General features: G+C 34.0%; 1 protein-coding gene across 1 annotated transcript in view; it reads left to right on the top strand.

Annotated features, from left to right (window-relative positions):
* Positions 1 to 17,883, top strand: part of LOC145288106 (uncharacterized) — a 177,926-nt gene that overhangs the window by 152,358 nt on the left and 7,685 nt on the right. Inside the window, exons 26-37 of the mRNA XM_080136164.1 lie at positions 113 to 202; positions 1,852 to 2,013; positions 2,644 to 2,739; positions 3,943 to 4,032; positions 4,148 to 4,281; positions 6,586 to 6,874; positions 9,717 to 9,746; positions 10,242 to 10,424; positions 11,826 to 11,959; positions 13,479 to 13,623; positions 16,227 to 16,340; positions 17,622 to 17,829. Coding sequence (XP_079992290.1) covers positions 113 to 202; positions 1,852 to 2,013; positions 2,644 to 2,739; positions 3,943 to 4,032; positions 4,148 to 4,281; positions 6,586 to 6,874; positions 9,717 to 9,746; positions 10,242 to 10,424; positions 11,826 to 11,959; positions 13,479 to 13,623; positions 16,227 to 16,340; positions 17,622 to 17,829 — 1,675 coding nt within the window. The remainder of the gene's footprint in view (positions 1 to 112; positions 203 to 1,851; positions 2,014 to 2,643; positions 2,740 to 3,942; positions 4,033 to 4,147; positions 4,282 to 6,585; positions 6,875 to 9,716; positions 9,747 to 10,241; positions 10,425 to 11,825; positions 11,960 to 13,478; positions 13,624 to 16,226; positions 16,341 to 17,621; positions 17,830 to 17,883) is intronic.

Here is a 17,883-nt window from a genome sequence, read left to right as displayed (position 1 = left end):
TTTTCATACACAAATTTATTTATTATTTTATCAACTAATTTTTAAAATACGTACTTGCACCTAAACTGTATTGCACAACTAATTACTCTGTTTACTTAATTTTTGAAAACAGGTTTTGATGGCATGAAAGGAGAACGAGGTGAAGATGGATCATTTGGCAAAGACGGTCTCGATGGTATTCCTGGTTTGAATGGCATTAAAGGTAAAATACTTTCCCTTTTTTTTCTTTACTATTGGGTAATCACGTATCAAGACCTACTCGAAGATAAGGATTATGAAGTGTTCTTGGTTTGGGACAACAAAATTAAAGAAATAAAAAAAAGAATTCTTCTTTGCAAGCCAACAGTCGCCAGGTTCGAGATCACCACTGTTACCAACCTTCGTCTCTCTACCTCCACCCGACCTTATCTGTCAACTCCTTTTATACATGTCTCCCGCGTGATTTCGTGTGATTTCGTGTGACTTCCACCAGAACACACCCTTTAAAACTATGGGCGCCATCTTGATTTCTCTCTCTCTCTTTCGCCCAACCTCACCCGACACACACGCGGTAAAACTTCTGTTCGTTTGATCTTTTTCCCTTTTTTCTTTTTCTTTTCCTTCTGCTACCTTTAAACAGCAGATTAAAAGGAGTAAATGATTATCAGTCGAAAGATGAGGAAAACTATTGGAGTACGAAGATGGATCAACGTATGAACTTTCAGATCCAAATGGTTTCAAAGACCCCAGAAAAAAATAAACCTTTCCCTATATCAAAAAGCAACTTTGTGACGAAAAAATAAACAACTTGTGTGTCAAAAGTCAACCGCTGTCGACCTGAAATCTCTTTCGTTTTGCTTATTTTCTGGGGTCCTTGAAACCTAACTGATTCGAACTTTTTTACTTTGTTGCATAATCATCAGATCTTTACACGCCTCCATATTGATTGGTACTTCGTTAACCTTTCATTGTTACCAAAAAATAAAACCTACATAACTGCCGATCTGGTCGACCTAGTGGTTTAGATGGCTACCATAAAGTCTTTTAATAGAAAATTCTTCTTTGAATTTTTGGTAAACAGTACTCTCACCTCCTCTTCTAACAATATGGCGAAACCAGTTGATTAGTTGTTCTTGATAAACTTGATGGTAACATTTCGAAACACAAGACTTTTTAAAATTTGTTTTTTTGGTTTATCTAGCAGATCCAAACGTTTAAGTTCTCAAAAAGAATTAAATGAACTTGATTAATTATTGGGAAGTTTATGACAAAAGTTTGCTGACATTAAATTTGAAGACTATCAAATTATAATTAACAAATAAGAAGTTATGCGATAATGTGTTCCACAGACAAGTGGGAAGCCCTTGCAAAGTATCTTTGTTCATAGAAATTCCGCCTGAGACTAGGCATATAGAGGAAGGAAAGTATTCTTCTGCTGTGGTAGAAGACGAGTTCTAGCTGAATGAGTTACAAGAAAATACCAAAGATAGAGTTGAGATTAACTAGCAACGTCTCTTCTGTGAGCAAGAGGTTGTAAGGAAGAGAACACATCACCCACAGTAGATTTATAAATCGATTTTATACCGGTAGGAAGGATTTGCAACATCTCCCCCGACGTGGCAGCAAAGTAATATACGTGATTAGAGGAATGATTTTCTTTATTTAAATAGAAATATTTTTATATACAACTGTCTTCAAAATATTTTCATTATATTTATTATTTTTGTAGAATTATTCCAGTGTTTAGACAAGGAATCATCTTTTTGAACTTTTTCTTTACTGGGAAGAATATCTTTCGACTTGTGAACAATAACCCCATGTGATCTTTTTTTGCATTATTCACTTTTTTATTGTAATTGGTGCTGTTTACAGGTGATGCTGGAAATCCTGGTTTGCCTGGTGGTGACGGCGTTGATGGTAGACCCGGACCAAGAGGAAAAGATGGTGATCCTGGCTTCCCTGGACTCGTAGGTGAACCTGGTGAAGATGGCTTGGCTGTAAGGCGTGCTGAACAAGGAGAAGGTGGTCGACCAGGTAAAGAAAACACACACACACACACACACACACATATATATATATATATATATATATATATATATATATATATACTATTCTAAGAATTTAAAGAAAAATTTTCAACTTTACATAATTATTAAACATAAAGACGATATGTTGCTGTTGACTTAAATTGTTCAAAAATATTTGTCCAAAAATATTTGTTCAAAAATATTTGTTCAAAAATATTTGTCCAAAAATATTTGTCCAAAAATATTTGTCCAAAAATATTTGTTCAAAAATATTTGTCCAAAATATTTCAACTATACATTCTAACGATGACATAACGATAAATTTCTGATTAGCATCTTGATCAGTTTAGAAGTAGATATCTTTTGTCGGATAGCCTTGTAAGTCCTTCTTCCTCTATATTGAATTGTGTAATCCGTCGTTGAAAGGATTGGACACTGAAGGTTAGGTCTATTTCAGGCTTTGTTTGTCTTGAAGTGATTCTATCTTCCTATTTGTTTTGATTGTTATAATTAGTTCCTTACATTAAGTGGCTTCATGCTTTGTTTGGAACAACATCCAGAAAAAGAGTTTTTATTATTATTTTAATTATGTTGAAAGGTACTGAATGTTTTAGTACTTGTCTTTTTCTGCATTCAGGTCTTCGTGGAGCTGATGGTAAACCTGGTATTGACGGACTTTCTGGCTTGCCAGGATTGAAAGGACAAGTTGGAGATTCATATCCAGGCCTTAAAGGTAAGCGAGAACGATTTTGTCATGCTTGATAGAAATGCAAACAAAAAACTTTGCTTAATGATGCATCATTCGTGTTAATGAATCCTTCGATAATGATGCATCATTCGTGTTAATGAATCCTTCGATAATGATGCATCATTCGTGTTAATGAATCCTTCGATAATGATGCATCATTCGTGTTAATGAATCCTTCGATAATGATGCATCATTCGTGTTAATGAATCCTTCGATAATGATGCATCATTCGTGTTAATGAATCCTTCGATATTGATGCATCATTCGTGTTAATGAATCCTTCGATAATGATGCCTCATTCGTGTTAATGAATCCTTCGATAATGATGCATCATTCGTGTTAATGAATCCTTCGATAATGATGCATCATTCGTGTTAATGAATCCTTCGATAATGATGCATCATTCGTGTTAATGAATCCTTCGATAATGATGCCTCATTCGTGTTAATGAATCCTTCGATAATGATGCATCATTCGTGTTAATGAATCCTTCGATAATGATGCATCATTCGTGTTAATGAATCCTTCGATAATGATGCATCATTCGTGTTAATGAATCCTTCGATAATGATGCATCATTCGTGTTAATGAATCCTTCGATAATGATGCATCATTCGTGTTAATGAATCCTTCGATAATGATGCATCATTCGTGTTAATGAATCCTTCGATAATGATGCATCATTCGTGTTAATGAATCCTTCGATAATGATGCATCATTCGTGTTAATGAATCCTTCGATAATGATGCATCATTCGTGTTAATGAATCCTTCGATAATGATGCATCATTCGTGTTAATGAATCCTTCGATAATGATGCATCATTCGTGTTAATGAATCCTTCGATAATGATGCATCATTCGTGTTAATGAATCCTTCGATAATGATGCATCATTCGTGTTAATGAATCCTTCGATAATGATGCATCATTCGTGTTAATGAATCCTTCGATAATGATGCATCATTCGTGTTAATGAATCCTTCGATAATGATGCATCATTCGTGTTAATGAATCCTTCGATAATGATGCATCATTCGTGTTAATGAATCCTTCGATAATGATGCATCATTCGTGTTAATGAATCCTTCGATAATGATGCATTATTCGTGTTAATGAATCATTTATTTCCCCTTTGCATTCATGAAAAACAAAAATTGAATAAATTTTTGTTTTTGTGTTTTCTCTCAGGTAAACCTGGCCAACCTGGTCTGCCCGGCTTTCCAGGTGTTGATGGACAACCAGGACTTAAAGGCGAAAGTGGAAGCTTTGGATTTATGGGTGATTTGATAATTTTTATTTTCAAGATGAATTAAAAAAGCCTGATATTCTAATTTTATACTCAAATGTTTTAAATCCTACATTAACAAACAATGTTTTAATAAATATTTTCAAGGTATTGACGGTCTCCGAGGAGAAGATGGTCGACCAGGGGTTTCAGGATTGCCAGGTGCTGATGGTGTGAATGGATTGAAAGGCGAAAGAGGATTTAATGGTTTGCCAGGACTTGACGGAATACCTGGAAGTCCAGTGAGTGGTTATTATTTCTGTTCATACCTTCTTCTTCTTCTTCTTCTTCTTCTTCTTCTTCTTCTTCTTCTTCTTCTTCTCATTATTATTATTGCGGATGTCCTAAACAAGGTACAATATGTTCAGCATAATGTTTTAACATATTTTCTATACTAATGAGTCACCAGTGATAATAGTTAAAGGTCAATAGAAGATAAAGGTGAATGAATTTGTCAAGTGATGATATACAAATGTTATGAAACATATTTGACGATTTTATTCGATGATTTATAAATACAATTATTATAATCAGTTTTTAATGATTTCACCTTAAAAAATATCATAAACACTGTATGATCATTTCAGCTTAAATATGCCAGTGACACAATATGAGGATTTCATCTCAAATATACACAGATTTTTTAAAGTTTAAATCTATCATTGTACCTAAATATACCGTTAATATTAGTACATAAATATATCATTAATATTTTTTAACGGAAAATTTACATATTCATGTGTAGTGGATGTTACTGTTCTAAATTGCTGTTGACGAATGTTGTTGTTGGTAATTGTCTGTATTTTTGAGATGAGGTGTTTTCATTGATTGAGATTGTCGGACTGACTTCCTCATCTTGGTTGTTGTAGTTACAACGTTTCAGCCGTTTTGCCCTCCGGCCTTCATCAGGTGTTTTGTATCGAACTGGGGAATCGTTTGTTACCGATTGGATATTTTTGTTGATATTGTTGTTGTTGTTGTTGATATTATTGTTGTTGTTGTTGTTGTTGTTGTTGTTGAGCATCATTCATTCATTTCGAATGAATTAAATGATTATTGTTGACATTAGTTTTCCTGATATCTTTCTAGTTAGAATTTTTTCTAGAAACACATCGAGTACTTATGGGTGGGACGATATGAACGTTGCAATCTAAATAAAAGTGTTTTGGTGGAAGGAACTCAATTCGAACTTGGCATATGTAGGTTGTTAGTCTATGTCATTAACCACTTAGCCACCATCACTCTCCTACTGTTAACGATGAAAGAAAATATTCACGCAAATATTTAAATATTTAAAGTAAATTCTAAAACGAGCTCAGTTGTGATTCATGGCGTAGACTTCTTTGTCTTTCGATTTTACTTCCCTTTCTTCCTCGTGTCTGAGGGTTGGAAGTTCTGCCATATTTGACATGACATATGAGATTAAAGCGAATTTTTATGGCTTGGTATCCTTACTAACACCAATCTTTCCAAAAGGGACGGGTATTTTGTTGAGATACGAACTCGTCATAGTTTTTGGCTAGCTGGAGCATTGTGCTTGTTCGTTGCCAAGAAGATGCTCATCTGCACAATCACACTGTTATCTGTTTATTTATTTGCTTCCCCACTGAGCAAATTAGGCACAAGGCCGTTTTTTAGTGTGGGGAAGAAAAACCAGCTCCCCCAAGGGGGCACTCTGGCAGGGTCCAAAATTAGCAATTGTCTGATATGAAGGGTTTCCACGACATTGACCACTGGCAACTATATGTCTCGGGGAAAAAAGATAACTCTGGTGTCTATCTATGCCACCAGGAATGGCGTTACATAGCATGGGCAGAGAAATGATAGTTGTTGGCCGGGCAGCAGCCCTCCCCCCAATGCTCCACGAAACCAGAGGATCCAAAAGAAATACAGTTTGGCTCTAACTGCATCACAGTTGTCAGTGATGACAATATAAATTAGACTGCCTTAGGGATTCCCCCGAATTTTCTGTCAGGGTCTACTCCCTTAGCCTTTCTACTAAAGTAATCCCGCAAACAGTGGAGGTTTTGAATCAAAGGTACCTTTTCCTAGGTAAGCTACTATCCAAAGTTGACGAGCTCCACCAGTCTGAAGTGACTGGTTTTAAGGTGTCAGCAAATCGCCATTTGCTTTTCTTCCAATTAGTAGAAACAGTTTCGCTGGGCTTAGTAGCTAAGCCACATCAGAAGGCCAGGAATTGGACTAGGTTGTCAGAGGCTATTTGAGACGCATACCATAAGGGCATTTTTTAGGGAGAGGCGGCTTATCCCCACTACCACCTTTGGTTAAGACGACCTTTGAAATGAAATAACCTAATATCTACATGGATATAAAAATTTTACATGTAAGTAATTATAGCCTTTGCTGAAGTCAACAATCTTATTTCAAATATTCTATGTTCAGTAAATTTTGATTAATAATATAATGTTTGGTGCAAGTTTTGACATTATCTGGCTTTTTATATTAGAACCAATTTATACGATTTTAGCATCTTTTTTTTTCAGTTATATTTTGGTCAAACAATAAAAAAATATCTTGCTTTTCAGGGTGAACCTGGTTTGCCAGGATTAAATGGCCGCAAAGGTGAAGTTAATACATTGGGTCGTCGAGGATTTCCTGGCGTTCGTGGCGAGAAAGGACTTCCAGGAGATCCTGGAATCGATGGGTTACCAGGACCGGTGGGCGCAAGTGGTTTACCTGGACAACCAGGTATTAATGGACTTAGTGGCTTGCCTGGCCTGAAAGGAGAAGCTGGAAACTATGGTCGTGTTGGTTTGGTTGGTCGCAAAGGAGATAAAGGTGAAATAGGATACAGAGGACTTAAAGGGCCCAAAGGTAAATTGTTGTCTGAAAAAAATTTTATTACGAAAATGTTTTTTGGTTGAAAGTAAAGAACCTTACCTCATGCATCGTGCGGCTCGTGTTAGGAAAGAAAAAAAAAGAGAAAATAAAAATGGCCGCCCCCTGGTATTTATGGACTGAAAATCACGTGATGTGATGAGAGAGGGGAGAGGGTATGCAAATGAGATGTGGTTGGGTCTCTCTATAAAAGAGCCGTCTTCTTTATTTTGGGCGTCAGTGTGGAAAGTGCAGAGAGAAGAGAACAGTTGGATTTGAGTTCGAGACTTTTGATCTGAGGTTGAGTTCAAATTTAACGTCTTTTCTAACTGATCATAAAATGAATTGTCTATTAATTGTTGTATCATTCATGTGCGTTATCCACGGAAAAACGGTCTTATTTGTTGCCTTTATAACCATCTCAGGATCAAGTGAAGGTTCAGAAACAAACTAGGGGGGTACTTTTAACAGTGCTTCATCAGTAACTTAGAGAATTAAAACTGGCCTTTGGTTTATTTTCAGCAGCTCCATAACTCTCGCTGCCCTTATAGTGTCCTTTAGCATCTATCAATTAAGCATTTATCATTGCTAGTGTCCTTTTTCAGCTCCTTACATCAAGTTTGTTTGGAGCGATTTTGAATAAAACGTCCCAAAACTTTGTATTGGTTAGATTATTCATGCTTTATGCAAACAATTTGTCTCAAGGTTTAAAGATTTGCTCCACAGCTGATGTTGGCTTATTTACTAAGGATGTTATTTCTAGTTTTCATGTTTTAATTTTTAATATTTTATTTATCTCCTAACAATGTCAGGTGAGGGTTTGATAGCAGTGCTTCTGTGGAACTGGATTCGAATTAAGACTAAGGATAATGAACTGTTCAGGCTGACATCTACTGTAAACCGTTTGTTAAAAATGCTTGATAGTGAATTCATAGTGCAGTCACATCAGAGAAAAGTATAAGTAGTAGTAGTAGTAGTAGTAGTAGTCTAACCAAACATTAAATATATTTTTTACCTTCGTACTAGGAAGTTAGACACGAGGTCATGTGTGGTTTTATTAAGCTAGTGTAATAGAATATGTGCACCCTGTGAATATGTGTACCATAGAGAGGACCTACCTCACAAACTGTCGGCAATAGGCTGAAAGACAGAAAAAAAAGAGGCCAAGATGGCGGCTGTTGTCTTTTAAAGCTTCCGGGCACACGTAGATCTCTAGCAGTCTCGTGTGGTATATGCAAATTAGTTATGCCCGAAACATTAAAGACAATCTGCTGGGAGGAGTGGGAGAAGCCTTTAAGAAATGCGAATAGAGAACGTCAACATGTATCTCGCGTTGTGAACAGCAAACTCTATTCAACTCAACTTGTGACTAGCGAACCTCTGCTTGACGTTTTAGCCAAAAGGTTTTGTTGCTTTGCGTTAGACAAAGACTTCTGATACACACCCTAACCAACAAGAATATGCCAAAACATTGATATTCCTCGGTAAGGGTGCCTAAGGCGATTAGCAATAAATGTCCCACTTCTTAGAGTATCAGTACACTTCTCTAAAAATCGCATGTAATTTTATGAATATTAGTAGGAGTAGAGTTAATGGATGAGCAACAAAAACATTTTTATTAATTATTTTCAAACATATTATTCAATATTCCATGAAAGATATTCAAGGTGATTAAAAATATAATAAAGGAACCTCATAAAAACTTCTCTAATTTTTTAAATTGAAATTTCTCTGAGCAAATCAGATAAACTGAAGAGGTCATTCGTTGACTACGATTTATCATTTCAACTAGAATTATACAACACTAGCAACATATCGCAGTCAACAATGAAAACTCCATTTCGATAATGAGTTATACTCTCTTGACTTTGATGGCGAGTGCATATTAGCTTGCTTTTGTTTATGAGAGAGAAAGAAAGAGAGAGAGAGGAGAGAGAGAGAGATTTGTAGTTTTGTGAAAGTACACTAATTTGTAAATTTCTCTCATCATGCGTGCCACTTGGTCTTGGGCCACCAGCCAAGACTCACATGTGGAAAATGGGAAGAAGCTCTGTGAGTAGTTGAAAAAAAAACTGATTTGAACTTTTGTCCAATTGCGAATTTATACTTCCCTGCTGCTGCTTCTCATATTTGGAATCAGAACTTTAGCCATAAACTCAACATATATATATATATATATATATATATATATATATATATATATATGTATGTATGTATGTATGTGTATGTATGTATGTATGTATGTATATGTATGTATGTATGTATGTATGTATATATATGTATGTATGTATATATATGTATGTATGTATATATATATATGTATGTATATATATGTATGTATATATATATATGTATGTATATACATATATATATATGTATGTATATACATATATATATATGTATGTATATATATGTATATATATGTATGTATATATGTATGTATGTATATATATATGTATGTATGTACATCTATGTATGTATGTATATATATATATATATATGTATGTATGTATGTATATATATATATGTATGTATGTATATATATATGTATGTATGTATATATATATGTATGTATATATATGTATGTATGTATATATATATGTATGTATATATATGTATGTATATATATATGTATGTATATATATATGTATATATATATATATATATATATATATATATATATATATATATATATATATATATACGTTAGGTCAATGAAGCAGAAGCAGAATTTATAAACTTCAACAACATAATTAGATATCAAAGACAAAATAATCTTTTCATTTCAACATTAACAATAACAAAAATAACAATTACGATTTTTGTTTTATTTTCAAAGGTACCATCTCTTTAACACCCGTTCCTAGCCGTAAGTATCTTTTATTCCTTTTTGTAAACTATTTTTTATTTCGAGTAAAATTTTTATTTTAAATACAAAAGATTTTCTTACTACGATTATCACCTTTGTTAACCAAAAACATAAAATGCAAAAATGAACATCTTCTTCAAATGATTATCTGGTACTTATGCAGAATACGGACCATGCTGAAATAATAATGTTAATTTCAGAAACTCATTCTTAACATGAGAAGGGAAGAGCGTTTTATTTATTTTTTCAACTATACTACACTTTTACATAAAAATTTAATAAACAAAATAAACCATAAAAATGAAACAAAATGGAAAATATTATTCATTCTATATAATTACAAACCTTTTTGAGAATATTTTCGTTTTTTTTGTCTACATGTGAATAAGTATTCAACTTTGACTTGGACTTTCTGATTGTTGTTTATTTAATTTCTGTTCTGAACATCATCTGCAAAATGGATTATTTCTTTTTCAAATTATATTTCAATTTTAGAAATTGATCTAGAAATACTCCGGGGAGAAAAAGGTTTCCAAGGAATTCCTGGTGTTAAAGGAGAACAAGGAAACGTAGGTTTGAATGGTTTGCCTGGTCCAGTTGGACCGCCCGGAGAACCAGGGGATCAAACACGTGGAAGAAAAGGAGTACCAGGTGATGATGGCTACAAAGGAGAACCAGGTATAAAAAAACATTTCAACTTTATAAATGATATAAATTCAGTGTCTTATGTTGCCACAATACTTTTACTTTATTTCATTTAGAATCAAACAAGCGAGAAGACCCGACGTTGAATGGGATTTAATGAGCAACCTATGTCTGTTTTTATAATGTTCATTTTTTTTTAATTTCCCCCTTATTTCGCACTGTAATATATTCAGAAAAAAACTTGAATTTTAGAAACTCTTTGAATTAGTTTTATAAATATGATTTCGATTTCATTAAAATCGGATATACATATTTTAAGTTTTAAGGCGGTTTTGCCCCCCCCCCTCTAGTCCTATTTGTACGAAATAATGTGCTAACCTACCAAAGTGTAGTTGGTGGGGCGGAGGAGGCTATTCTAACGTTCAAGACAAACGATAGTTTGTTGGATATTTATACTAATAGAGAAATGTTCATTTGTTGTAAAAACCTTCCTCACTAGTGGAGAGTACTATCTTCTTTGTTACTTGTAACCTAAGAAGAGGGCCGTGAAGGAAGACCTAAGAAGAGGGTCGTGAAGGAAGTATTTTTATACAACTTTGCTTCATGCCAGCTATGCACGGCGTTATCAGATTAAGGACGGCTTCCATTATCTTCCTCAGAAAATTTTATACATATGATTAAAATTTAATAAAAATAGAATATATTCGAAGGTATAGTAGCGGTTCTACCTTCATAACCTTTCTAAAGGGCACTTGAAAATTCTGAACTACTTCCATTGTCTTCACTAGAACCTTTATACATATGATTTTAGATTTAATCAAAGTAGGATATACTTGAAGTTTAAAAAGGAGTCTTGACCCTACATTCCCCTTAGAGGACATTTAGAAATTCATAGCCATTTATATTATCATCTCTGGAATATTTCACATATAAATACACTTTTAATTTTTACCTAGATTCTTTAATCTTTTTTATATAGAAAACACACACAAAGATATTGACCTTCATATATAGAGATTAAAGATACATGAAAATTCTCTTTGGAAATTTAATATTCTATTTTCACGATTCATCAAAATTTATCAAATCAGTGTTTTATTATTAATGAAATTTTATATCTTAAGCATAACAGACCAACGGAAATACTATTTAAACATTAAGCATTACAGACCAAGAGAAAATCTATTTCAAACTTTAAAAAAAGACTGATGGACAGATCGGCTTAATCATGACAGACTAATGAAAATGCTACTTAAAACTCAGAATGACAGACCATTTAACAGAAAATTATTTTTTAACATTTTATTTAGTTTTCACCTTTTAAATGTGAATCAAGTTTTTATTATAATTTATTTATTTTTCATCTTTATTTCTTTGTGTTGGACATTTTGTAAACATTCATTGCTGAACTATATTTATTATTTTTACTTGTAGGAGAACCTGGCCTGCCTGGACGTGATGGACAATCTGGTATCGATGGTTTAGATGGACTCAGAGGAAACGATGGTTTCCCTGGATTCCCTGGTGTTGCTGGTTTACCTGGTCTACCTGGTGATCCTGGGCTATCTGTATGTTGTATCATTTTGTTTGCTAAATTATGTATTCGCAGAAATTATGTATTCACAGAAATTATGTATTCGCAGAAATGTTTGCTAAATTATGTATTCACAGAAACGCCGATAATGTTTGCTCATCTAATTCACACAAATTTCCTTGATACAAACATCAAATAAAACTCAAGTTTTGTCTGTAATGACATTTTGAAATTATTTTCTTAGTTTATTGTAAAATCAACAAGAAAAAAGCGGGATACGTATGTTGTTTGTTCATCGACCAGGGATGAGATAATCAGATGGGTCAATAATGTTCACTAATGGACATTGTTCTAACAACGTTTTTGTCGATATAACCTCCTACCTTCTTGAGGTGTATCTTGTCAAACTTGGGAACGGGTATGTCGAATTCTGGAATCTGTACAGAATTTCCAACTGAGTTCTAAGAGTAGATTGTTCTCGTTCCATCAGTCATGGCCACATAGAAGTCTAAAGTAATTCCTAATTGTATTCTTAACTTTAATGATGATTGAACCATAAACCTCCAGAATACTCTTAGAACTAATTACACTTTGCCCTTTCATCCGTTGCGCCAGGAGTACTTGTATACATTTGAGGATTGAAATAATCCTAATAAGGCAAATTATCAATCCTCATCTAAAAATTCCAAAAGAAGGAGCCACAAAGTATATAAAGTCCTTATTTAGCATAATTATATTTGGTTAATTTTATTTCAGGTGAAAGCCTTAGAAATCAAGTGGCCCTTTCTTCTATATGAGATACAATAGATATTCGAATATTTCATTAGATTGTCATTCATCTCACAAATATGGAGTTAGTCAAGAAATTGAGAACATCAATTTCATCCCCACAATTGGTCATTTAAATATGTTTTAATGTATCTTTCATGTGGTTTTTTGATCTTACTGGATTCCAGGATAAGAATTCATCTATTCTGGTTGTGTATCGAGTTTTATGCTATTACTTGAGATAACGTCACTTGGAGAAAGTGCGTAATTCCTTGTAAAAGTCAGTGTTGGTTAGCCATACTGAGATCTTATTTGGGCTGCGAGTACGAAAAGTCAGAGTAACTTCTAGGGAAACGTATCCACATTCTAGATTATCCTGACAAACCTCTGTACAAAGAGACCTAAGACACTCAAGGATAGTGTCTAGGAGGCATCTAAGTAAATGTATATTTGCGCATGTATACAAAAGCGATTTAAGTCAACTCAAACCTTCCAAGTTCCAATTTTTTGGACCTCTTAGCAACTATTTTCACCAGTTAAAAACCCATAAAAAAAACGGTCCACAAATGCAATTAATTGACCTGCCTTGTGTCGCTTTTCAACCTTGCTTATCGAAGGAGATGCACTTTGACAAAATGCAGACAGACATAATGAGTTTTATAAATTAGATTAATAGTAGGTAAGAATTTGTTTTAAACTGAGATAGATGTATTAATATTTTACTTGATTTTCTATTAAAAGTTTCTGACATGGTTTTCAGCTTCTGATTTTCTGTCTTGGTTTAGGGACTTCCTGGATATGATGGACCCCCTGGAAAATCTGGTCGTAAAGGAGATCCAGGTTTCCCTGGCTTTGAAGGTCAAAAAGGTGAAAGGGGCAACGATGGATTAGATGGACGTCCAGGACTTGATGGACTGAAAGGTTTAAAAGGTTGGTGTGTGATTTTCTGCGAATTGAAATATTGACATTTTTGTCACTTGTTTTTTACGTCGTCCAGAACTTCAGTTTTGTAAGGAATTAACAAAAAATAAATAAATAAATAAAATTTCAATGTTTATGTTAGATTTACGTTTAAATAAATTATTATGTTTTAATACTGTTATGAAAGTTAAGACGATGACAAAAAAAAGAACAGTTTTTTAAACATGATTTTGTTGTAAGGTTACACAAACAATTTTTAAGTTACACAAAAATCTTTAGTTTACACAAAAATTTTGCACATCGTCATTTAGGTAGAAGCACAGTTTTACACATGTGCGTTTTTTGCCGATGAATGATCAAGTAATCAGATAAATCAAATAAAGCTCATTTTATACATACATGCACGGTCGCTGGTCTTTACTCTAATGATCGTCGCTTTTCCATGTGTGGATTGTGATCCTCTCTTCTTTGTTGATTTAACTTAAAATTAATCTACTCATGCATGGAAAGATAATGGAGATTTATATCTAATTAATTAGTTACTTCTAAACTTGATTTTTTTTTAACTTAGTCCTAATGTTGGTGACACACGGGCAGAGTCCTAAGGCTACATTCACTTAGATTTCTACATTGTTGAGAACATTTATCTGTCCTGCTTCTCAACTTATGCTAACTAGAAATTCTTTGTTCTTCCTCTAACATGTGACTATCTTTGTATCATTCTCCTCATTTCAAGCTCATTTTGTTTAAGGATCTTATTTTTAACCCCACCCCACTTCAATCGCGCCACCTGCAGTTTGTTTATTTCTCTTTGCTGACAGGGTATCATGACATGTACTTATGGAACCCTTGCCAATATTCATACTAGTTTACTTAATCTCTACTTACTGGCAAAGAGTCTAAATACATAACATTGTTATTTCTTTTATAAAGGGTTATTACATATTTAGACTCGGGGCCACTCGAGGATAAGGGTTAATGTGTCTATTGTAGTAATCATTTGTGGTGGAAATTTGGTGTAGCAGATTATTTACAAGTATGGTTCAATAAGAACTTGTTTATGTTGGACTTGAAGATGACAATATTGCAGTAAGCTGGAAAGTAGACCAGTAAAGCAGAGTTCCACAGATGGGCAGTTCTAGGAAAGACGCTTTGTTGATAGAATCCAAGTTTAGGTTTAGGCACCGATGGAGAGTGGGGGGATTTATTGATAGTGATTTTTTACTAGACGAGTGTTTTTTGTGAAATATTAACAAGGAGCGACCATAGATTGGAACTCAGTCGAGCACTTGCCATGAAAATAACGATATAGCAGAGACAGGTTCGTAACGTCTCTTCTGTGGGAAAGAAATTGCAAAGAAAGAAAAGGGTATTGCCCTACTAGATTACGAAGTCGGTTTTAAACTCTGTCAAGGCAGGATAGGATGCTGTAAGTAGCTCCTGCCCAGATTATTGCTTTATAAACAATACTATAATTCCAAAAATGTAGTTCTGATCAAAAGTAAGTATTTTGAACAAATGTCTTGTTTTGAAATAACACACATAAAAAAGTAGTCTTACCATTATCATAAGGATAATGTATTGAAATAAATATCGTTACCTGGATGTTTGACCGGCCCAGTTGGTAAGACTACTTGCTAATGAGGCGAGAGACCAGGGTTCCATCCTTGGTCAAGTCATACAAAAACTTGAAAAATTGTACTAGATGCACCATTATAAAACACCCATCTTTATAAGGATGGACCAAGAATAAATAAAGAGTGGCATTCCTCCCTACAGCTAATAGAAAGGGAGCCTTTTGATTGCCCTATATAGTTAATATATTTACCTTTTTGTACCTGGTGTACCTCACAAGGTCTTATACGACTTATTATTATTTAATCACCACTTACAAAACGTATTTAAAAATAGACTTAAGCGATTATTTTTTTTTATATTAGTGGTTGTAGTAGTTAATGAAAACGGGTTTGATAAACGAAATTACTCTTCACATTACGTTTAAATTTTAACACGTTAGTACATTCAAAGAAACAGAAAACAGGGAGGCAATTCCAAAGTCTATCAGCTCAAAGGAAGAAACTATTAGAATAAAAGTTTTTCAACCACCTAAAGACTTCAACAATGAAGACGTGGGATTTTGCTGCTTGTTGGATTAATTGAGAGTATGTACACTGAGATGGCACAAATGCTATGGATTTGTTAGAGCACATTCCATTAAAATACTTGTATAATAGGCACAAGAATGTAAAATTGTGATAATAGAACAAGGGTTGGAAAGTGGTTGAGAGTGCGGGACTTATTAGAATCGAAACTCTTTTTTATAGCCTGTGTAAGAGGAAGTGCATACTAGTGCACTTGTCAGATGTGGCAACAATACACCCTGAGCTTTTAAGATTATTATAGTTTGTATTCATGCTTGAAAAAATTCGATATGTCAGAACATATGGGCACAACATTCCATATGCTGCACCTAGTTCGAAAGTCTTACCATATGATAGAACTTAGTTGTTTTTTTTCCTATTTATTTTTAAATTTATGTTGTTTTTTTTTCCTATTTATTTTTTAAATTATGTTGGGTTTTTTTTACCATTGTTTATTTTTTTCTTATTAAGGTGATGTCGGCTTCCCTGGAGCAACTGGTCGCGCTGCCAACCAAGAACCTGGTGCCGTTGGTGATCCAGGTGCAACTGGACCAAGAGGTCAACCAGGATTAAAAGGCATTGCAGGTAAAAACAAAATAGATTAGATTGGAGTCTTCATGAAAACGTGTATCACGTCAGACATTATCGAAGTTTTATCTTCTTTCTCAACCGATCCATTTTAAAATTTACTTGGTTCTATGAACATCTTCAACGAGAAAATGTTTTGAGCCTGGTTTTTGAAGTTTGACATTTGAAACGAATTATTCAGAATAAAACAGCAACAAAGTAAAGGTTTACAGTAACTTTTATGCGTTTAAAATTGAACTTTTATGACAATCTTTTATGTATTGCGGCCATTTTCTCTTTGACAATTTGTTATTCATAAATTATTAACTAGAGGGTGCTGACCTCTTCAGTTTTTAAAAAAAATTTAAATACTATTATTTATCTGCTTTGAATGTATCTATTAAGACATTATTATTGAATATATTTTTGTTTAGAAAAATGTCTATTTTTTAAACAATTAATTCAGATAGATGAAACGCTCTTTAACTATAATAGGCTCGATAAAAAGACTGGTTCTACTCATTTTAATGCGTTGACGTCGGGAAGGGCATCTGGTTTGTGAATATTATGCCTCAATTAAGGAAATGATTCCCAAAGAAAATCGGTCGTATTTCAAACTGTGTAGTTGAAATGTTGGAAGTTTTCGTGCAAGGTTTGGTGTGTTTGTTAAGATTTTTTAGAGAAGATGTATTGACCTGTTTTTGTGTTCAAGACATGTAATGGATTTGTCAATCTGCTGGAATAATTGTGAGGAAGAACGCAACATGTTTTGCATTCGAAAGGGATTATAGACACCTAGAATGCCCATCCATACAAAATAAGATACAGACGTGGGCTTTTAAGCTGATGCTATTAGAGCGAGATTAAGAGATAAAGTGATTATCGTTAATCCTTGATGTAGTTGATGGCTGGTGAGAACATTTTCATAGCTTTATGTACCACAACATGTCTTAGATGAAGACGTGAAAGCTGAGTTTTGCTGCAGTAACCAATAAAGATGATGAGAAGAAATACTCATCGTGGCAGGAGTGATGTTGAATGATGATGCTGGAAAGACGCCTGGTTGTGATGAGAGTGTGCATGAAGGGAATGGATATGGTGATGAGGAGAAAGAACGTTAGAATTTGATTAATGGACGTTAAACCGACGATGATCATGATGATCATGATGATTGCAAACTATTTGATTCCAAAATATTAATTAAAAATCAACCGAAAACTTTCATTGTCACCTGTCTTATGTTTGCTTGTATAAATATGCGTCATCATTATATCAAGATCTTCTCACAATTGATTGTAGGAGAGCCAGGACGTCCTGGAATCCCTGGAATACCAGGAGAGCAAGGACTTGTCGGTTTACCAGGCCCCAATGGTCTCCCTGGATTGGATGGTAGAGATGGTTTCGATGGCGTTGATGGCATTCCTGGTTTAGATGGTTCTACTGGTTTACCTGGAGATGAAGGCCCACCTGGTTTGAATGGAGACAATTTGGGTATTTTATTTGCCAGGTAATGATCGAGAGAAAATGTCCTCTCAATAATTCGTAACCTCTTTTTAACTTG

The sequence above is a fragment of the Euprymna scolopes genome, chromosome 11 (assembly GCF_053919585.1).
Source record: "Euprymna scolopes isolate OS-2025 chromosome 11, ASM5391958v1, whole genome shotgun sequence".
Classification (NCBI taxonomy): domain Eukaryota; kingdom Metazoa; phylum Mollusca; class Cephalopoda; order Sepiida; family Sepiolidae; genus Euprymna; species Euprymna scolopes.
The sequence above is the reverse complement of the archived record's forward strand: the minus strand, read 5'-3'. Positions and strand labels throughout refer to the sequence as shown.